This window comes from Phyllopteryx taeniolatus, chromosome 13 (assembly GCF_024500385.1).
Source record: "Phyllopteryx taeniolatus isolate TA_2022b chromosome 13, UOR_Ptae_1.2, whole genome shotgun sequence".
NCBI classification, from domain to species: Eukaryota; Metazoa; Chordata; class Actinopteri; order Syngnathiformes; family Syngnathidae; genus Phyllopteryx; species Phyllopteryx taeniolatus.
Window position 1 is genome coordinate 25,504,482 of NC_084514.1, and position 23,055 is coordinate 25,527,536.

Here is a 23,055-nt window from a genome sequence, read left to right on the forward strand (position 1 = left end):
AGCTTCTCCTGGTCTGCTTGGCACATGCAAGCCTTCACGCTGGATATCTCTTCAAATGGTAGAAGGCCGTTTTAGTAATTGATTTGATATGACAGTTGAAAGTCAGGTCGGAATCGATCAGAACACTAAGGTTTCGGACTTGGTCTTTGTTTTTAAAGAGAGTGACACCAGGTATTTACTAACAGCAATACTCTTTGCTTTATTGCCAAAAACAATTATCTCAGTTTTGTTGTGGCTTAATTGAAGAAAGTTTTGGCTCATCCAGTTATTTATCTTTTTTAGACAGTGACACAACACCTCAATTGAACTATAGTCATCTGGAGACACTGCTAGATATAGCTGTGTGTCATCTGCATATCTATGATAGTCAAAATTAAAGTTCTGAAGAATTTGACCCAAGTGTAGCATATACAGGCTGAACAGGAGGGGTCCAAGAACTGAGCCTTGAGAGACCCCATAGGTCATTGCCATTTGATGAGATTGAACACTTCTAGTGGTTACAAAATAACTCCTTTCCTCCAGGTAGGACCTGAATCATTTAAAGACTTCCATTTAGTCCTACCCACGTTTTCAACCTGTTCAGCAGTATATTATGATATACCGTATCAAAAGCCACACTGAGGTCCAACAAGACCAGAATTGACACCTCTCCCGAGTCAGTATTCATTATATCATTTAGCACTTTTATAAGAACAGATTCTGTACTGTGATGAGTTCAGAAACCTGATTGAAATTTGTCAAAAAGCCCATTTAAGTTCAAGAAATTGCTGAGTTGATTAAAAATATAAATAACTTTCTCAACAATCTTGGCTATAAAAGGGAGATTTGAGATGGGTCTATAGCTGGCTAACATGGCTAACAGCGTTCTATTTTTTAGAAGCGGCTTAATGGCAGCTGCTTTAAGAGCTTTGGGAAACTCGCCTGACTGAAGTGAGTGAATTAATTTTCTGCAAATCAGCTGGCACAGACTTGGCAATAGCTTTGAAAAAGTCAGATGGTATTGAGTCAAGACAGCTCGTTGATGGTTTCAGCTGCTGAACCGTTTTCTCAACAGTTTTTTGTTCAACTGTATCAAATTCGGACATGGTAATAGTTTTTCCTGGGTGGCTTCAGATATAGTATAATTTTGTCATTTTGCTGATTTGTGCTGATATTTAATCTGATGGATTGTATTTTTTTCACTAAAATAATCAAATTCATTGCATTTATCTGCTGTTAGGAGTTCTGGAGCTATCTGATTCGGGGATGGGGGTGGGGTGAGCTTGTCAACCACAGCAAACAGTGCGAGTATTGTTGAAGTTCTTACTGATGATTTCAGAAAGGTATTGCTGTCTAGCCCTGACTAACTCTTGGTTAAAATTACAAAGACTGCCTGTAGAGGTCATAGTCAATTTGGAGTTTAGTTTTTCTCCACTTACGTTCTGCTTTCCTACACTTCGATTTAGAGGTCTTTACCATCATTGTGCCGCTCCACGGTCTTGTAGGTCACCTCAAGATTGTCTTAGTTTTAATTGGAGTGACAGCATTCATGGCATTTCAGATTTTCCAGGTGAAATTATCTCTACACGAACGACTGCACCTCAGCGAACCCGACTGTCAAACTCCTGAAGTTTGCAGATGACACCACTGTCATCGGCCTCATCAAGGACGGTGACGAGTCTGCATATCGACTGTATTTGCATATACTGGCCACTCATGCCAGAGTAGCATCTGCTCCATTTGCACACTGATTGAGGAGTATCTGTAACATTTGCACAACCAACATTGTCCCAGATTATCGCACTACTCGTCACTTTAAACAGCATACACTCCTTGAAGTCTCAGCGCCCCTTGCACAATGGTCATTGCACCGGTCTATTGCAATATTAGTCATTCGAACTGCTCTAAGTGCTAGAGGACTCTGCATCTTTTTGCACAATTGTTTTATGTCAATGTCTCTGTCTCCAAAGTGTTCTGTAAATTGACTGTCTGTTGTACTAGAGCGGCTCCAACTACCGGAGACAAATTCCTTGTGTGTTTTGGACATACTTGGCAAATAAAGATTATTCTGATTCTGATTCTCCATAAACTTTGTGGCGGTACTCTCATTCACCTTTTCTTAAGAGACTGAGGTTGTCTGAACCTTTGGGAGAATCTGTAATTCAAAGAATACACAGAAATGGTCAGAAATAGTCATGTTCTTCATGTCAACAGATAGAGTTTCAACATTATTAGAGATGACCAGGTCTAAGATGTGACCTTGAGTGTGGGTTCGACTCTTAATATGTTGAGAGTGGTCAAATGTGTGCGGTAGAGCAGAGAGTTATTTCCATGTTATTGTCAACATGAATGTTAGTCTCCCGTTATGACAAATAATTGACAGGAGTTCTGAAAAATACTCCATAAATTTTCCATTGTATCTTGGAGGTCTATAAATTATTTTCCATCCATTTTCCGAGCCGCTTCTCCTCACTAGGGTCGGGGTGTGCTGGAGCCTATCCCAGCTATCATCGGGCAGGAGGCGGGGTACACCCTGAACTGGTTGCCAGCCAATCGCAGGGCACATAAAAAAACAACCATTTGCACTCACATTCACACCTACGGGCAATATAGAGTCTTCAATCCATCTACTACGGATGTTTTTGGTATGTGGGAGGAAAGAGGAGTACCTGGAGAAAACTCACGCAGGCACGGGGAGAACATGCAAACTCCACACAGGTGAGGCTGGGATTTGAACCCCGGTCCTCAGAACTGTGACGCAGTTGTGCTAATCAGTCGTCCACCGTTCCGCCGCAGTAAAATATGTTGGCAGCCAATAACTTGACCCCTTGTCTATTTATACCGTCTGCCTTGTAAAGATGTCTGCACTCCCAAAAAACGCAGAAATCGTCAATGAAGCTCACGGATAGCTCAGTACACACTTCTTTGAGCCACTTATTTAATTGACTGAGCCTACTGAAACGTTCATCTCCAAATCGTACCATTGGGCGAGGTCAATCTAAATTGTACTTTCGTTGGGAGATAAGTGAAACCTCGCTTTAGTACCACTGATTGGTGCTTGACAACATCCAGGGCCCCTGTGTGTATAATGACAGATTTCACAGTTGGGTGCTGATTAGTGATTGACAGGATTTTTGTCGAGATATCAGACACCATATCATTTGTAAAACACAGCACTTTTCTGTTCTTCTCACTGCAAAAACGTTTCACATCCTTGACAGCTCCATCACCAACTATTAACGTTTGGGGTGCCTTTTTTTCCCATCCATCTTCTACCGCTTATCCGAGGTCGGGTCGCAGGGGCAGTAGCTTTAGCAGGGATGTCCAGACTTCCCTTTCCCCACCCACTTCATCCATCTCTTCCGGGGGGATCCCGAGGCGTACCCCGGCCAGCCGAAGGATGTAGTCTCTCCAGCGTTTCCTGGGTCGTCCCCGGGGTCTCCTCCCGGTGGGACGTGCCCGGAACACCTCACTGGGGAGGCGTCCGGGAGGCATCCGAATCAGATGCCCCAGCCACCTCATCTGGCTCCTCTCGATGTGAAGGAGCAACGGCTCTACTCTGAGATCCTCCCGGATAACCGAGCTTCTCACCCTATCTCTAAGGGAGAGCCCGGACACCCTGCGGAGGAAACTTATTTCGGCCGCTTGTATCCGGGATCTCGTTCTTTCGGTCACTACCCACAGCTCGTGACCATAGGTGAAGGTAGGAACGTAGATCGACCGGTAAATTGAGAGCTTCGCCTTTCGGCTTCACTCCTTCTTTACCACAACGGATCGATACAAAGTCTGCATCACTGCAGACGCTGCACCGATCCGCCTGTCGATCTCCCGTTCCATTCTTCCCTCACTCGTGAACAAGACCCCAATATAATTGAACTCCTTGGGGCAGGATCTCATCCCCGACCTGGAGAGGGCACGCCACCCTTTTCCGACTGAGGACCATGGTCCTTTTTTTGTGGTGGTTGGAGATGAGCATACTTGACCAGGGTCTTGTAAAAGTGGCTCAAACCTATTTGTAAGTCTGATGTCAATGTTTTGCATTGACTTGCGTCCTCTTTTTTTGCCCTTTGCTGTCGCGACCGGCCACGGCTGCTCTCTCGGGGTTGAAGAAGCATGCAACGCAGGCCAACTGGATTCCTCGGTAATCTGCTGGTGTTCTGTCCTCCCTTTTCGATGTTCAAAATTTTTAGGTTTTGCTCCCAGTAAATTCCAGGGAGAACATTGGATGATCCATTACTGTTTCCACAGTCCACATCCGCCAGGTTTGTGGAGCTAAGTGGCTGTCTGTTAGCATGCTTCTGCTCAACATTTTGAGAGATCGGTAGAGGGGTTTCATTCCCCGAATGTCCTTTTACATCAACATACACTTGTAGACGGTGGATTTTCATTTCCAGGACCACCATCTTCTGTCGCAGTTTGTGATAGTCTTCAGTGGAAAAGGGAGGTATCTTGTTGCTGGTCTAGTTGCTACTAGCAGGCTTGAGCTAATTAGCAGGCCACGCTGATGTAATGATAAGGAGGCATAAAAAACTTTGGAATATGGCAACAACTGACTGTATCTACCAATAAAAAAATACAGTCACACAGGTTTAAAGATATCCTGGAGTCGCTGCTTCTAATTTCTTTGGAAGAAGAAAAACAAGCCTATCAGCAAGAAAAATGTAAACAGAGGCGAAGCAAGTAGAGCGAGCAGAAAAGCGTCTGCACTGTACGAGAGCGTCCTCAACTCTCACAGGAGCAGTTTGCAGCAGAGTGTGCATAGGAATGAAAATCAGCAACTCTGAATCTGAGACCATAGTACTCTGTCAGAAAAAAGTGGAGTGCTCTCTCCAGGTCAGGGATAAGGTCCTGCCCAAGTGGAGGAGTTCAAGTATCTTGGGTCTTGTTCACGTGATGGAAGAATGGAGAAGATGGATGGGTGGAATAGTGCAGCCTCTGCAGTGATGTGCACTCTGTCATAGGAAAGGAGGAGTTAAGCCGAAAGGGGAAGGACTTGATTGCTAGGCTCCCACCCTGACCTATAGTCACTTACTGTGGGTCCCAACCAAAAGATCAAGATGACCGATAAAAATGGCCAAAATAAGTGGCCTGGCTTTCCCTTAGAGATGGGGTGAGAGGCTCATCATCCGGGAGGGGCTCAGAGTAGAGCCGCTGCTGCTCCGCATCGAGAGGAGCCAATTGATGTGTCTTGAGCATCAGGTCTTTCTGGATGCCCCCTTGGTGAGGCATGGCGGGCACGTCCTACGGGGAGGAGGCCCCTGGGATGATCCAGGACACGCTGGAGAGACTATAAGGGCTTTCATACCATACTCGTTTTACGCAGCGTTAACCATGGGGTAGGGCCCAGGGAGGACTGCTGCTCAAGCTTAACGTATTTGTGGTCGGTTGCAAAGCTAAGCCTTCCCCCCCTTGTTTGGACATTAAGTTGGCTGCAGCTAGGCAATATGGATGCGTGACCTTTACCTGTCTGATCTGCAATGACAGGAACCGTTTGTTTGAGGTTATTGCTGCCCAAGAAGTTCAAGGGTTCACTTTTTCCTTCCTGTCCTGTGAATGTATATTTTCAATAAAAATATGAAAAAAAAATTTTTGTGTCGTGTTTGTTTAAGCAGACTGTTCATTCTTGTGATTTAGATGATCAGACAGCTTGACTTATTTATACAGAAATTTAAGAAATTCCAAAGGCTTCACATACTTTTTCTTCCCACTGTACCCCAGTAAGCCACATGTCATCAATAAATCCACACCTCCAAAGGCCTTATGTACAGTGGGTACGGAAAGTATTCAGACCCCTTAAATTTTTCACTCTTTGTTATATTGCACCCATTTGCTAAAATCCATCCATCCATCCATTTTCTTTATGGCTTATCCTCACTCGAGTCGCGGGCTGCTGGAGCCTATCCAAGCTATCCTTGGGTGGGAAGCGGGGTACACCCTGAACCGGTCACCAGCCAATCGCAGGGCACATAGAAAAACACAACCATTCGCACTCACATTCACACGCCTGTTTTTGGGATGTGGGAGGAAACCGGAGTGCCTGGAGATCCCACCCAGGCATGTGGAGAACATGCAAACTCCACACAGGCGGGGCCGGGATTTGAACCCCGGTCCCCAGAACTGTGAGGCAGATGTCCTTACCAGTCGTCCACTGTGCCGGCTTTGCTAAAATCATTTGTTCATTTTTTTCCTCATTAATGTAGACACACCACCCCATATTGACAGAAAAAAACAAAATTGTGGACATTTTTGCAGATTTATTAAAAAAAGTATTCAGACCCTTTGCTCAGTATTTAGACGCACCCTTTTGAACTAATACAGCCATGAGTCTTTTTGGGAATGATGAAACAAGTTTTTCACACCTGGATTTGGGGATGCTGCCACCACCATGCTTCACTGTTGGGACTGTATTGGGCAGGTGATGAGCAGTGCCTGGTTTTCTCCACACATGCCACTTAGAATTAAGGCCAACAATCTTGGTCTCATCAGACTAGAGAATCTTATTTCTCACCATCTTGGAGTCATTCAGGTGTTTTATAGCAAACCCCATGCGGGCTTTCATGTGTCTTCCACTGAGGAGAGGGTTCCGTCGGGCCACTCTGCCATAAAGCCCCGACTGGTGGAGGGCTGTAGTGATGGTTGACTTTCTAGAACTTTCTCCCATCTCCCGACTGCATCTCTGGAGCTCAGCCACAGTGATCTTTGGCTTCTTCCTTACCTTTCTCAACAAAGCTCTTCTCCCCCGATTGCTCAGTTTGGCCGGACGGTCAGCTCTAGGGAGGGTTCTGGTCATCCCTAACGTCTTCCATTTAAGGATTATGGAGGCCGCTAGGCTCTGAGGAACCTTAAGTGCGGCAGAATTTTTTTTGTAACCTTGGCCAGATTTTTGCCTTGCCACAATTCTGTCTCTGATCTCTTCAGGCAGTTCCTTTGACCTCATGATTTTCATTTGCTCTGACATGCACTGTGAGCTGTAAGGTCTTATATATACAGGTGTGTGGCTTTCCTAATCAAGTCCAATCAGTATAATCGAACACATCTGGACTCCGATGAAGGTGTAGAACCATCTCAAGGATGATCAGAAGAAATGGACAGCACCCGAGTTAAATATATGAGTGTCACAGCAAAGGGTCTGAATACTTATGGCTGTGTGATATTACAGTTTTTCTTAATAAATCTGCAAAAATTTCAACAATTCCGATTTTTACCTGTCAATATGCGGTGCTGTGTGTACATTAATGAGGAAAAAAAGGAACTTAAATGATTTGAGCAAATGGCTGCCATACAGGGTCATTGAAAAGTAACTCCCTATTTTAAAATACTTACAATTTATTCATATGTTGTAATATACAGTGTTCCCTCGTTTTTTTGCGGTTAATGGGGACCAGAACCCCAGGTGAAAAAAAGGTGAAAAACCACGACGTAGGATTTGCCCCCCCTGCCTAGGAATTTTAATGTATGTGTATGTGGGTACCAGAATGTTTAAAATATGTAAACAGTATTTATACTTTACATATTTGAGACAAAGATTACAACAGTACACGTATTTACTTAAATCTTTCACTCCTTATGCAGTAATTAACATTCATCAACATTGCCTTCTGAGAGAGGCAAAGAGGCTTGCGTTGGTGGCGGAGGAGAGGTTCTCACTTGACTCGTAGAGGCTTTAGGTTCACTCGGAGACTCTTCTGCTGGAGGCGCTGATGGTGTAGCTGGGGTTTTACCTTGGAGAAAAACATGATGGGTAGTTGTTGTCCTTGTTTTTTCTTTTGCTTCAAAATTCCCCTGTTCAAGGACATAACCCTGTCTCTTATTACGTGGAGTTACCACACGTTTAGCTTCCTTATTGAAGCAGTTTTGCGGATGTTTGCTTCCTCTTTCTTGATGTACCGCACTGTAGATTCATTCACGCCATAATGGCGTGCCACAGATGCATAACTTCTGCCCTCTTTGATCAAATCCAAAAGTTTCACTTTTTCGCTGATGGTCATCATCTTCTTCCTCTTGGGCGCCCCGGAGGAAGCTTTCACTGGGGCACAGCGCTGAGGCAGCATTGTAAGGGCTTAACTAATCAAAAAAGTTATCGCTTAAACAAAAAAGGTTATCACGAACACAACACTCAGATACAGTATGCGAGACAGTCAACAGCGTGGATGAGACTGGCGAGACACAACAAGGGAAGATGCTTGGTGAGGCTGCGATGATGCGCAGCCAATCAGCTCACGGGATAAAAACACTCGTGCTCTCATTGGTCGATGTCGCACCGTGAACCAATCACGCGCCTTGTATGAGTGCCCGTGGGATGTACAGTACAGTACAGGCATGTACAAAGCCTCTGAGTCAACTCATCTCGTTGTTTGACATGCAAGGAAACCTTCTCTCTCGTGCATCAACATGAAACAACGCGTCTTTCCGCAATATGGCTGCTGATATGGCTGTATTTTTTCATTTTTATTTTTCGATGCATTTTATTTTATTTTTTGATGAATATTTTTGGAAAAACCCGCGAAGCACTGAAGCCGCAAAACGTGAAGCGTGAAGTGGAGAGGGACCACTGTATTTCTCAATTTTTTTTTTTCCATGATGTAAGGAGCAAGTCTATTTTACCAAACCAACAACTTTGGAAGAACTTGAAGGGCGAATACGAGAAGTTATGTCTTCCATCCCACAAGGGTTCCTTGTGAAATCAGTTAATGTGGTTCCCAGGCGGCTTGAGAAACTGGTGGCTAATGCTAGCGCCCATATTGAATTTGAAATAAAACTCAATGCAATACACTTTCTTCTCATGTTCATTTCTCGTCAGAATTATAGTTCAGAAATAAATTACAAGTACTTAAAAATAGGGAGTTACTTTTCAATCACCTGGTATAACAAAGAGTGAACAATTTAAGGGGGTCTGAATAGTTTACGTACCCACTGTAGTCACTTTCATATTTATACAGGATAAATTAGGATGATGTGAAGCAAGAATGCTCCATGAATGAAATGTGGTGGGTGGAGCATATTGGTGAAGACTGTCCGTCAGCATTCACCATCAAACTGTCCGAACATCTCTCCAGATGATCAGATCTGTTTCAAAATTAATAGGAGGGTTAAACTTTATATGAACCCACTTTATATGTTGAAAATGACTCCAATAGCACAGTCACCATCCCGCCCCAGCAATGGTAGATGTTTATAACCTTATAACTACTATCCAGAAGCTCCAATCAGGACTACATTTTATATGGTACATTAAGACACAGGCAGCACCTGCCCTCCCTCGTTCACATTAGGGATGTTCAGTACCGCTTTTTTTCCCCCCATAACGATACCAGTACAAGTATCCACTCTTGAGTACACACTGATACTGAGTACCAATACCAGTAGCACTTTTGATACATAAAATTTCACTTAACCCAATGACATAATTGTGAACAAAGACCTTTCTTTCTGATGCACAGGATGATTCGCTAATGTGTCAAACCACTGCAGTCAGGTGCTCACTACTGCCTTAAGTATCTGTGGGTGGTATCGGGAGCCTTCACGAGTACCCGATACCTTGAAATATAGCCGGTATCGGCCCAATACCGATACCTGCTATTGGTACTCGCCCATCACTAGTTCACATTGTTCATATTGACCACAGTAGCGTTGTATAAGTGTATTATTACTTCTCTCCAGAAGCACTGATCAGCACTACATTTTAAAATGGTGGGTGAGAACACCAGCCAGCATGCCTCCATAGTTACATTGACTCCAGTAGCACCCCTAGTGTTAGAAGTGTAGATGCTTACAACTACTGACCAGAAGCTCTTATAACCAGCAAAATGTGTATGGTGGATGAGGACACCAGCTAGCAGCCGCCTTTATGCGGTCATTGAATCTAGTTGTGCCCCTTGTGGTTACCGCCTATAAACAAATACTGCAACTACTGTCTCAAAGCGCTGATCTGCACTGGAATTTTAAAGCCACCGCCTGCTCTCACGTTGACAATGGTCGATGAGGATACAAGTATATTGACACTGACTCCAGTGGCGCCTCCTACTGGTATAAATGTATTATAGCTGTTTATGCTACATGCTCTTGAGTCCTCGCTCCTGCGCACCCAGCATACTTCGTGCTCCCGAGTACAGCGCATTTTTGGAATTTGCATCCCCCTGACGTGGTGGTGTGGCGGGCCATTCATCGCCGCATGCAACTTTATTTGTTATTGCTTTTATCGTGCTAATGCCAGGCTGGTAGTCAAAATGGAGCAGCTCCATTAATCGTCTTATCAGGGGGCAGAGATGGTTAAGAAGCAGCCGCTCCAGTGGCTGCTGTCAGATTTACAGTTGCATTTAGACTTTTTAGAATTCTTTGACTCGCAGAATTTTCTGTCTGTGCTAAATGCAAAATATGGTAATTGCCCAAAGCATAAAGGACCAGTTATATCCTGTACTTTTCTGTTTTCATCCATTCTCAGTGTAATCCGCCCATTGAAGTCCAAGATCTTTTCCAAGATATCCAGGATGGACGTATCCTCATGGCTCTTCTAGAGGAGCTTTCTGGCTGCAAGCTGGTCAGACTCTCACTCTTTTTGTACAACCCCAATTCCAATGTAGTTGGACGTTGTGTTAAACATAAATAAAAACAGAATACAATGATTTGCAAATCATGTTCGACCTATATTTAATTGAATACACTACAAAGACAAGATATTTAATGTTCAAACTGATAAACTTTATTGTTTTTAGAAAATAATCATGAACTTAGAATTTTATGACTTCAACACGTTCCAAAAAAGCTGGGACAGGGTCATGTTTAGCACTGTGTTCCATCACCTTTTCTTTTAACAACATTCAATAAACGTTTGGGAACTGAGGACACTAATTGTTGAAGCTTTGGAGGTGGAATTCTTTCCCATTCATGCTTGATGTACAGCTTCAGCTGTTCAACAATCCGGGGTCGCCGTTGTCGTATTATACACTTCATAATGCGCCACACATTTTCAATGGGAGACAGGTCTTGGACTGCAGGCAGGCCAGTCTAGTACCCGCACTCTTTTACTACGAAGCCAAGCTGTAACACGTCCAGAATGAGGTTTGGCATTGTCTTGCTAAAATAAGCAGGGGCGTCCATGAAAAAAACGTTGCTTGGATGGCAGCATATGTTTCTCCAAAACCTGTATGTACCTTTCAGCATTAATGGTGCCTTCACAGATGTGTAAGTTACCCATGCCATTGGAACAAACACAGCCCCATACCATCACAGATGCTGGCTTTTGAACTTTGCGTCCATAACAGTCAGGATGGTTCTTTTCCTCTTTGGCCCGGAGGACACGACGTCTACAATTTCGAAAAGCAATTTGAAATGTGGACTCGTCGGACCACAGAACACTTTTCCACTTTTCATCAGTCCATCTTAGATGAGCTCCGGCCAAGAGAAGCCGGCGGCGTTTCTGGGTGTTGTTGATAAATGGCTTTTGCTTTGCATCGTAGAGTTTCAAGTTGCACTCACAGATGTAGCGCTGAACTGTATTTACTGACATTGGTTTTCTGAAGTGTTCCTGAGCCCATGTGGTGATATCCTTTACACATTGATGTCGGTTTTTGATGCAGCGCCGCCTGAGGGATCGAAGGTCACCGGCATTCAACGTTGGTTTTCGGTCTTGCCGCTTACATGCAGGGATTTCTCCAGATTCTCTGAACCTTTTGATGAGATTATGGACCGTAGATGATGAAATCCCTAAATTCCTTGTCCTTAAACTGTTGGACTATTTTCTCAATCATGGCACCCACCTGTTCCCAATTAGCCTGTTCACCTGTGGTATGTTCCAAAAAGGTGTTTGATGAGCATTCCTCAACTTCTTTTTTGCCACCTGTCCCAGCTTTTTTGGAACGTGTTGCAGCCATAAAATTCTAAGTTAATGATTATTTGCTAAAAAACAATAAAGTTTATCAGTTTGAACATTAAATATCTTGTCTTTGTAGTGTATTCAATTAAATATAGGTTGAACATGATTTGCAAATCATTGTATTCTGTTTTTATTTATGCTTAACACAACGTCCCAACTTCATCGGAATTGGGTTTAATCAATGAATATTAAAAAATAATATTTGCTTTGTTGCTGTCTATGTTTCACACGATGGTCCAGCTTCATGGGTTCAAGAAGTCGTCTCATCGAATCTTCAGACTTAACAACATTGCCAAAGTCTTGTCTTTCCTTGAGGAGAGAAATGTGAGTGCCAGAAATATATTATCCCAAAAATGTGAGAATGCAACTTTTTTCATTGCTGAATTTAGGGCTGCACGACATTGGAAAAACATGCGATATGGGTATTGAATATTGCGATATCAATATTATTGCAATATTTAACATGCCCGTAAAGAAATATTTTTATTATCTCGTGAAATAAATGTTTTTTTTTTATTTAGCAAAATAAGCAGGGTATATGTATTCTCCCCAGTTTAGACACAAGTTGTTTTTGTCCTCGTTCATTTCCTCTTCTCCCGCATCTGCCATTTTTCCTATGCCCGCTGCTACTGAGATTCTCACTGTACGCCTTTGGGTCCGCTCTGGGCAACAGGAAACCAGTATCTAGGGGGGTGAATGGCGATGTGCATCTAAGGTTGCATCTGATTGGTCAAACTCAGATAAACACCAGACGTGTGCAGCAAAGCATACAATACAGTATACAAGGGCTGCATGATTATGGCCAAAATAATCACTATTATATTGATCAATAGGCGGCACGGTGGACACCTGGGTAGCAATCAAGCCTCACAGTTCTGAGGACCGGGGTTCAATCCCTGACCCCGCCTGTGTGGAGTTTGCATGTTCTCCCCGTGCCTGTGTGGGTTTTTCCCCGGGTACTCCGGTTTCCTCCCACATTCCAAAAACATGCGTGGTAGGTCAATTGAGGACTCTAAATTGCCCGTAGGTTTAAATGTGAGTGCGAATGGTTGTTTGATTTGATGCGATTGGCTGGTGACCAGTACAGGGTGTACCCGGCCTCTCGCCCAGAGTCAGCTGGGATAGGCTCCGGGACGCCCGTGACCCTCGTGAGGATAAGTGGTACGGAAGATGAAGATTTTGATCAATATTGTGATCACGATTGTTAATCACAATTATTCCTCATGGGTGGGAAATCTTTATTTTTATTGCACTACTTTTTAACAAGCAATATGTAATCAGGTTTCAGTCCAAAATGAATCTTTAAATAAGAATAAGTTATTGATACATTTTTTAAAAAATGTACCCAAGAAATTCCAATTTACCAAGGGCTCACTGAATAAATACAGTATGCTATTACAGAGTCCAATCACTAATTGCAACTTAATGGAAGCACATACTGTTTATGCATAAAAGGCAATAACATTCGGCTGCAAGCACCGACTTTTCATTTGAAAATCCCCATCAATACAGTGAATTGTCAAGGATGGGTACGACTCCATTGTTCTGCTCGAACAGTCGTGGTCATAAACTGCAAAGAACTTGACAATGGTGATTTCCCTCTCAATTTACTCACGCCGTTACTCAGTCAGGGCAGCCTCCAGTCGAAGTCAAGGCAGCCCCTACAACGATTGTTCATGCTATGCATTACAGTAACATGCTGCCAACTTGCTTGGAGGGCCGACTTCAGAATAAAAGCCTCACATATTAATGCATTGGACACCAACGCGATTTTAGACTTTTATTTTGAAGTTGTCCCGAAGTTGCCGGCGTGTTACCATAACGCTTCGTATGGACAATCATTGTGGCGGCTAGGTTGACTTCAACTTCTCAACTGCAGGCTGGCCTGACCGGAGTCATTGTTCATACAATGCATTTAATGCCACTTTAGAGAAATAATTGCAACAGGGAATAACGTTTTATATCGAGTGAACTCAATGAAGTATTCGCCCCCTGATGCAGCAGAGTCCGCATTTTAAATGTAAAAAAATTGCAGACGATCAGGCTCATTTAATTGTGCAGCCAAAATCGTGATCACGGTTAAAATTAGTTTAATTGTGCAGCCCTACCGTATACGTATTAATTTATCGCACGTCTGTGCAATACACATTTTACACGTGCCATTATCGCGACGATGTTATCCTTTCGATATATTTTGCAGCACTAGCTGAAATGTTTGTACGTGCAAAATAATGTGTGCACACTCTGCTCAACAGGTAAAGCTTGTCAGTATTGATGCTGTTGATGTTGTAGATGGAAACTCATCCATCATCCTGGGACTTATCTGGAACATCATTCTCTTCTTCCAGGTTATATCATACTTTTCTTTAGTCTTCCTATTTAAAAGCCTCTTCCATATGCGCTTACTGTTTCCATCTCCCCTTTTTCATCCGACTGTCGTTGCCCTCACAATGAGGTCAAGCATAACAGGAAAAAAAAATAAAAGAAGTCTCACAGCCTGTGCACGTCCATTCAAAAAAAGGCCATGAAAATATAGCCCAGTGGATAGTTTATAGCATGTAGTCTATACTAATCCAATGCCTTGGAGAGAGAGTGTAGAAGGAAAATACTTCTTCAACAGTTGATGCAGCGTGTCCACTAATCTGCTGGTACGGGGAACGTCACCTGTAAATAAATCACATCTATAGTCATCTGCAAGCTTCTGTTACACAATCTATTTAGGTCTCATCTCAATAAAATATGAATAAATATATTTGAATTTATTGACATGTATGCCGGCACCGTGGATGACTGGTTAGCACATCTGCCTCACAGTTCTGGGGACCGGGTTTCAAATCCCGGCCCCGACTGTGTGGCGTTTGTTGTCCCCGTGCCTGGGTAGGTTTTGACCGGGCACTCAGTTTCCTCCCACATCCCGAAAACATGTGTGGTAGGTTGATTGAAGACTCAAAATTGCCCGTAGGTGTGAATGTGAGTGCGGATGCTTGTTTGTTTCTATGTGCCCTGCAATTGGCTGGCGACCAGTTCAGTGTGTACCCCGCCTCCCGCTCGAAGATAGCTGGGATAGGCTCCAGCAGCCCGCGACCCTAATTTGACCCTAATGGATTATTGAAATGTACCTGTATATAATAAAACTCCCTACCTCAACGACTGTCTGCGGCCAGGTTGGCATTGCAAAATGTGAATCCGTTTTCAATTACCACACCTGGATAAAGGGTTAGGTTTTGAAGGTATCAAAAATTAATTGTATTTAGATTAAGATATAAAATAAGATATTGAAAGCTTGAAATGCAAGCATTTTTTTTAGATCCAGTAGGTGTTAGTAATGAGCAACACCGGCCTCATTTGCTTAAGCTTCCCTAAACTAATTAGTGCGATGGAAACACAAACCACATGGGCCACAGGAACCTTTTGCTACCAGGAACTGGGCTGGTTGGTGGAAAAGGCCCGACTGTAGCCATATTTATTTAGTGTTTTATTTCTTTAAAATAGTGTGTTCTAACTTATTCTATATTGCACTATATTTATTTTTAACCATACACTGATTTAAAAAAAAAGAAGGTAAGTATAATTTAATTTTGGGGATGGAACGGATTAAATGCATTTCCATTCATTTCAATGGGAAACATTACCTCAGATTAAGAACATTTTGGTTTACAAACGGGGTCATGGAACCAATTAAGTTCGTCACCCGAGGTTCCACTCTATATATCCATCCATCCATTTTCCGAACCGCTTATCCTCACCAGGGTCACAGGCGTGCTGGAGCCTATCTCAGCTGACTCTGGGCAAGAGGCGGGGTAAACCCTGGACTGGTCGCCATCTAATCGCAGGACACATATAGACAAACAAACATTCACACCTACGGGCAAGTTAGAGTCTTCAATTAAGTAGCCAAATATTGTACTCAAGTAAGAGTACTGTTACTTTAGAATAATATGACTCAAGTAAAAGTAAAAAGTAGTCCAAATATTTACTTGAGTAAGAGTAAGAAAGTACTCAATAAAAAAAACTACTCCAAGAGTAACTTGTGAGGTTTTTTTTAATCAGAACATGAACATCAAATAATAAATATATGGGAATCGAGGCACCCCTGTCAAGTAGCTCCCTACACGTCCTTTGTAAATAGTTGTGTTTTATAGAATATATGATTTATTTGAAGCGGCACGGTGATCGACAGGTTAGAGCGTCTGCCTCACAGCTCTGAGAACCGGGTTTATTTAGAGCAGAGTTTTAATAAGTTTGAAAATATATTTTTTTCCTGTTATTCCTTTATTCAATTTGATCATTTGCATTAACCTATTTGATTCTTCTGGGTTGACTGTGTTAACAAAACTAAATATATACATTAAATATATCCAACTGTGTTTTTTCTTAATTTCATAACTAATATTTTGGGGGATTGAATACCTGTCCCCAAAAACTTTCATGCACATGCCTGTAGATTTGGTATTAAAAGCAGAAGCTATCGTGAGATACAAGATTTAATAGTTTTGACAGCTAATTAAAAAAAATTAATAATAAATCACAGTAGATTCATGAGGTGCATAAGAACCACATTTATTACTCTTCCTTATTCGTCTTTCAGAAGAAAAAAAATTCCAACTAGAGCAAATCCTTACTTGTCTAGGAAATATAATTTGCAGAACAGCAACGCAATTCCTTTGATGAAGAGATAATGAAGTTTGTTAAGCAGTTTTGCATCGAGGGCTTCCATATTTGACCATTCTTCATCTACTTCTTCCATGACAATATGAGTCTGATTGTTTTTCCACCAGTCACCTCCAATACCTCGTGAGGCGAGCAATTAAAAGCCAATCCATATAATCATGATATCACTCTCCGTATCCTGCCAGATTAAGGAGTTGACTGGTAACATACGGAGCCAGTTCTCTTCAACCTCCAGCTTGTCGTCCATGCCGACCAGCTCTAACCTATCCAACTGCAACATGTCAATGGCTGGAAGGCAGATGGTGACCACAACTACAAGAGAACACAGCAATGCATTCAGAAAATTGCTGCAGTGGGTACAGAAGCAAACGCGCAAGTGAGTGTGAGATTCCACTTAGTTTTGTATGTTCTACTTCGACGCAACATTAAATTCGTGGCGATGACCACTTCTGTTCCCAAGGTATGGTGTGCCAATTCAGGACTTTGGGAAGAGTTGGACAAGTGGTCTTGCTTTCCTTGCAGTCATCAAGTCCATTGACCCCAGCTTGGTAGACATGAGGAAGGCCTTGCTGAGAAATGCCAGAGAAAATCTTGAGGATGCATTCAGGATTGCCCACTACAGTTTAGGTATCCCACGCCTTCTGGAGCCTGAAGGTGAGGTAGTTTTCTGTAAATCTACTTGTAGTCTAACGTGATATCATCCAATTCAAATACAATACCACTGTTGTAAGGTGTTGGAAAAACTGAATTGAATTTGCAGACTGTATATACTCTCTATTGATATGGTATCTAATTTACCAAACATGATTTTCTAAGGTTAGATATATAGATATACAGTATATGCAATACAATAGCTTGCTTCTGTCTCTATATATAGCCTATCCCAGCTGACTCTGGGCAAGAGGCAGGGTGTACCCTGAAATGGTCACCAGCCAATCGCGGGATACACATAGACAAACAACCATTGGCACTCACATTCACACCTTTGGGCAATTTAGAGTCTTCAAGTAACCTTCCATGCATGCTTTTTGGCGAGGCCGTATTTGAACCCGGGTCCTCAGAACTGTGAGGCAGATGTGCGAACCAGTCATCCGCCGTGTATATACAGTTGCTGTGACAAAGTATCGTCCCCCTTCTCAAATTCTTATATTTTTGCATAGTTTTCCCACTTGAACATATAAGATCATCAAACAAATGCCAGGGATGGCACTCTGTGGCATAAACAGTGGGACACGAGGTGTTATGACGAGCTTGGCTTTATATGTGGCCTGATTTATTGAGCTTGAGTGACAGCTCCCGCCCACAGTCCCTGCAGCGCTGTCGTCGTGGTCCCACGCATTACAGATGTCAATAATGGCAGCGCCAGCTGACAAAAAGGCAAAATCTAGGGCATTCCAAGCTTCATGGACAGTAGAGTTTGGGTTTGTATTTTTGAAAGACCGTTGTGTGTGCAGTTTATGTTGTGAGAATGTTGCGTGCTGAACATCAAGTGTTAACCGGCATTTTAAGACAAAGCACGAGAAGACTTTCAGAGACAAAGCAAATAGAGCAGAGTCAATTGAATGTGTTGTGTCCAGGTATGGTAGTTTTTACCACCATTATAAATCATGAGACAGAAGAAAGCTATCGCATTGCACATTGCATTGCAAAGCATTGAAAGCCGGATGTATGTAGGTATGTTGGAAATGTCTTTGTATTTTGTGTCATAATTTAACTTTGCGTTTGTGTCGACAATGGCACACTCGTTGAGAATAAAATTTCAAACTGGCCGTCCATGTCACAAAGGTTGCCGATCCCTGATCTAGATTGTGTTTGGAAAAGAATCAGCTGCTGCGTCTCGTGTTTGACGGTGCAGCAATTTGACTTTTAAATTTTTAGGCGCACATAACCAATCTGCTGCAGCCACAATGATTTGGACTGGCCTGATCATGGAATGCAGAATTTTAGTCCCGAAATGTGGAGGTGAAGTGGCAGTTGCTGATTGCACCCATGACTCCATTCGGTGTTCTGCTACACGTGCCCCCAAACGTTTGTAGACCTAGGCCAAACTCTCTTTAGGGGGCGCTACAGAGATTTTTTTTTTTTAATTGTGTATGGCAACATTCAAATATAAAATACAACATTTTTCGCCAGACCCAATGTGCGTGCCAACTTTCTTTTGAATTGGGGGATGTTGAGTCCCTCAAACGTAATTACTTGTGAGAATAATATGAATAATTTCCACAGATACAATAGGGTCCTTGCAGCGGTTACTACTCGGAGCCCTATAAATACAAATTATATTTGTAAAGTGCAAAATAACAATTAAAGTTCAATTCAGTTATTTGGCGGGAACAGCATTTGCTTGCTCAACATGTGCCCCGATATACTTTTGAATTTCTTGATGCTTGGGGTTTAGTTTTATTGACAATATCGTGACTGATAGGAACCATATAGTGAGGCTCAAAGTGCTTCTCTGTGTATGCTTTCTTAGGAGATCAGTTCCTGCTGTCCACGTCTTGACCTCAGAGGGGCAGTGTGGTGCACGCAATGAGATTACACACTTGCAGTAACAAAGAAAGTAGACGTCACGATTGAATGTTGTTAATGAAACTAATTTTTCACAGTTTATAAGAATATATGCCAGAGGGTATTGTTATATTGCCTCTTTATATGTAGTTTTACAGCGTTTATTATTCATTATTCATTATTTTGAGAGCAACAAGTGCCGTGAGTTCAAGGCTAATTTTTGTTAGCTCGTCAATTGTGTTTTTCATTCATTGTGTGTTAGCTGTGAACTAGCGATTTTTGTGAACAAAAACAAAGAAAGAAGAGGAGTCTGTGATGCGTTTGAACATTCGATAGGTGTAATTCTTTTGTTGTGTGTGTTTAGTTTTACAGTGAACTTCAACTGGAGCGTCAATAAACGACGACGCAAGCAACATTCACTCTTACCCTTTGCTACTATGTTAGCACCTTAGCAACCTGTGCCGTTCGGGCACTGCTGGATAGAAGTGCTGGAGCGGCGCATGGAATGGATTGCTTGAATATCTTTTTTTTTTTTTTTTTTTACAAAGCTTGTCCCGAGCCGATCTTTGACATTGAATCAGGACACCCCTATTGCATTACTTACTCGTCAACATTTTTGATAGGATCAATGGATACCTGGAAAACAAAACTCCACACATAACCTCAATTACTCATGGTAGACAAAATGGTGTTTACAATTACATATGTTCAGCCAATCTGAAATACACTTTCACTCAAGAAGGCCAACTTTGCAGTTTATTTGTGGACCGTGCCTAATCACACAGGCTATTCTGCAAAAATCAAAGGTCACGAAAGTATTTTTTTCCCTCTGATGCCGTCAATTTTAGCACAACACCCTTTCAAAATAAAAGGAGACATTCGTTGGGCTCGGTAAATATGACTAAAGTTCATCCATCCATTTTCTGCACCGCTTATCCTCACTAGGGTCGCGGGCGTGCTGGACTCTATCCCAGCGACCTTCGTGCGACAAGCGGAGTACACCCTGAGCTGGTCGCCAGCCAATCGCAGGGCACCTTGCTCTATGCACCTTGACACAAAGCCACACACTTGGTTCAATTCTGAGGACCCGGGTTCAATCCCTGGCCCCGACTGTGTGGAGTTTGCATGTTCTCCCCGTGCCTGCGTGGGTTTCCTCCCACATCCCAAAGACATGCGTGGTAGGTTCATTTTAGACTCTAAATTGCCCGTAGGTGTGACTGTGAGTGCGAATGGTTGTTTGTTTGTATGTGCCCTGCGATTGGGCATTGCGATGGATGGATGTTTTGTATTAATTTTATTGTGTTCTATACAAAATATGTACAACCCCAATTCCAATGAAGTTGGGACATTGTGTTAAACATAAATAAAAACAGAATACAATGATTTGCAAATCATGTTCAACCTATATTTAATTGAATACACTACAACAACAAGATATTTAATGTTTAACTGATAAACTTTATTCTTTTTAGCAAATAATCATTAACTTAGAATTTTATGGCTTCAACACGTTCCAGAATAGCTGGGAGAAGGTCATGTTTACCACTGTGTTACTGTGTCTTTTAACAATAAACGTTTGGGAACTGAGGACACAAATTGTTGAAGCTTTGTTGGTGGAATTATTTCCCATTCTTGCTTGATGTACAGCTTCAGCTGTTCAACAGTCCGGGGTCTCCATTGTCATATTTTATGCTTCATAATGCGCCACACATTTTCAATGGGAGACAGGTCTGGACTGCAGGCAGGCCAGTCTAGTACCCACACTCTTTTACTACGAAGCCACGCTGTTGTAACACGTGCAGAATGTGGTTTGGCATTGTCTTGCTGAAATAAGCAGGGGCGTCCATGAAAAAGACATTGCTTGGATGGCAGCATATGTTTCTCCAAAACCTGTATGTACCTTTCAGCATTAATGGTGCCTTCACAGATGTGTAAGTTACCCATGCCATTGGAACTAACACATCCCCATACCATCACAGATGCTGGCTTTTGAACTTTGTGTCCATAACAGTCCGGATGGTTCTTTTCCTACACAACGCCCACAATTTCACAAAACAATTTGAAATGTGGACTCGTCGGACCACAGAACACTTTTCCACTTTGCATCAGTCCATCTTAGATGAGCTTGGGCCCAGAGAAGCCGACAGCGTTTCTGAGTGTTGTTGATAAATGGCTTTTGCTTTGCATAGTAGAGTTTCAAGTTGCACTTACAGATGTAGCGCCGAACTGTATTTACTGACATTGGTTTTCGGAAGTGTTCCTAAGCCCATGCGGTGATATCCTTTACACATTGATGTCGGTTTTTGATGCAGTCCCGCCTGAGGGATCGATGGTCACGGGCATTCAAAGTTGGTTTTCGGCCTTGCCGCTTACATGCAGTGATTTCTCCAGATTCTCTGAACCTTTTGATGATATTATGAACCGTAGATGATGAAATCCCTAAATTCCTTGCAATTGTACGTTGAGGAACATTGCCCTTAAACTGTTGGACTATTTTCTCACGCACTTGTTCACAAAGAGGTGAACCTCGCCCCATCTTTGCTTGTGAATGACTGAGCAATTCGGGAAGCTCCTTTTATACCCAATCATGGCACCCACCTGTGCTCAATTAGCCTGTTCACCTGTGGGATTTTCCAAACAGGTGTTTGATGAGCATTCCTCAACTTTCTCAGTCTTTTTTGCCACCTGTCCCAGCTTTTTTGGAATGTGTTGCAGCCATAATATTCTAAGTTAATGATTTTTTGCTAAAAACAATAAAGTGTATTAATTTGAACATTCAATATCTTGTCTTTGTAGTGTATTCAATTAAATATAGGTTGAACATGATTTGCAAATCATTGTATTCTGTTTTTATTTATGTTTAACAGAACGTCCCAACTTCATTGGAATAGGGGTTGTATTTTATGAACAAATGGACAAAACATAATGGAAAATTGCCATTAATTTTTATGTTTTAAGGAGAAATGCTATATCTGGATATATAAAGGATCAGAAAATAAACTATTTTATTCATTATATACTTTTTAAATGCATGGGCCGATTAATCTGTTCTCAGATTAGTTTTCTGTCAATTATCGGCATCGGCCTAAAAAAAAAAAATCCATATCGGTTGGGCCCTACTTAAAGCCAAACATGCTGGAACGTGACCCTGAAATCTTATAGTCAAAACATGATAGCAGTTGTTGGGTTAGTAATGTCAGCCAACCCAGTGCTCAGTACCCTGTGAAATCAGAAGCAGAAAATGGTAAAGAAAACCGTCAAAGGTTTACTGAAAGTGGCAGTATAAATAAAGACAAAGAGTTTTTGCAATACGCCAATACTACCTGTAAGAAAAGCAGATAATTGCATCCAGTAAATGATGTGATTTCATGGGTCATCACTTTAAATTTGAGTGTGCTTTCACTTGTCACGTTTGGTGCTTGCCCGATCCAGCATCCTACATACAAAACAAACAACCATTCACACTCACAGTCACACCTACGGGCAATTTTAGAGTCTCCAATTAATGCATGTTTTTGGGATGTGGGAGGAAACCGGAGTGCCCGGAGAAAACCCACGCAGGCACGGGGAGAACATGCAAACACCACACAGGCGGGACCGGGGATTGAACCCGGGTCCTCAGAACTGTGAGGCTGATGCTCTAACCAGTCGTCCACCGTGCCGCCAATACAAAACATTAATAAATAAAATAAAACACAAATATCAAGTGGCCGCAAAAAAATCCCAATCAAAATCTGTGGTTTTCAAGCAATAGTGGAAAGAGCAAACCATTTAACGAGGTTTTTAGGAACAGATGTTTGTCATCTTGTTCTCGGCCCCGTTTTATCCAACTGTGGTGTCTCAGTCTGAAGTCTGAACACTCTGGCACACCATGTAAAAAGAGTACATCTAACAGAGAAACAGACGAAGAAAAAAATATGACGTCCTGTTTGAATGGGCACTGTTGCTCAGTTTTAAATACAGTCAATAAAGAAGAAATACAAGACTGATTGTTAAGAATACCACGCCGATCCAATCTAGCTGTC

At 42.3% G+C, this 23,055-nt stretch overlaps 1 protein-coding gene across 8 annotated transcripts in view; it reads left to right on the plus strand.

The window, feature by feature from the left end:
• Window positions 1-23,055, plus strand: part of LOC133487608 (nesprin-3-like) — a 281,178-nt gene that overhangs the window by 206,791 nt on the left and 51,332 nt on the right. For 6 of the 8 annotated variants that reach the window (XR_009791405.1, XM_061794480.1, XM_061794482.1 and 3 more), the window contains exons 3-7: window positions 10,421-10,516; window positions 12,092-12,175; window positions 14,107-14,199; window positions 16,708-16,898; window positions 16,983-17,176. Coding sequence is in view for 6 of the 8 variants with exons in the window: in XM_061794480.1 (XP_061650464.1) it covers window positions 10,421-10,516; window positions 12,092-12,175; window positions 14,107-14,199; window positions 16,708-16,898; window positions 16,983-17,176 (658 nt within the window). In the remaining 2 variants the exon portion in view is untranslated. Of the gene's footprint in view, window positions 1-10,420; window positions 10,517-12,091; window positions 12,176-14,106; window positions 14,200-16,707; window positions 16,899-16,982; window positions 17,177-19,909; window positions 20,209-23,055 lie in introns of those variants that run through there. The other 2 variants (XR_009791407.1, XM_061794494.1) reach the window with 2 other exon arrangements.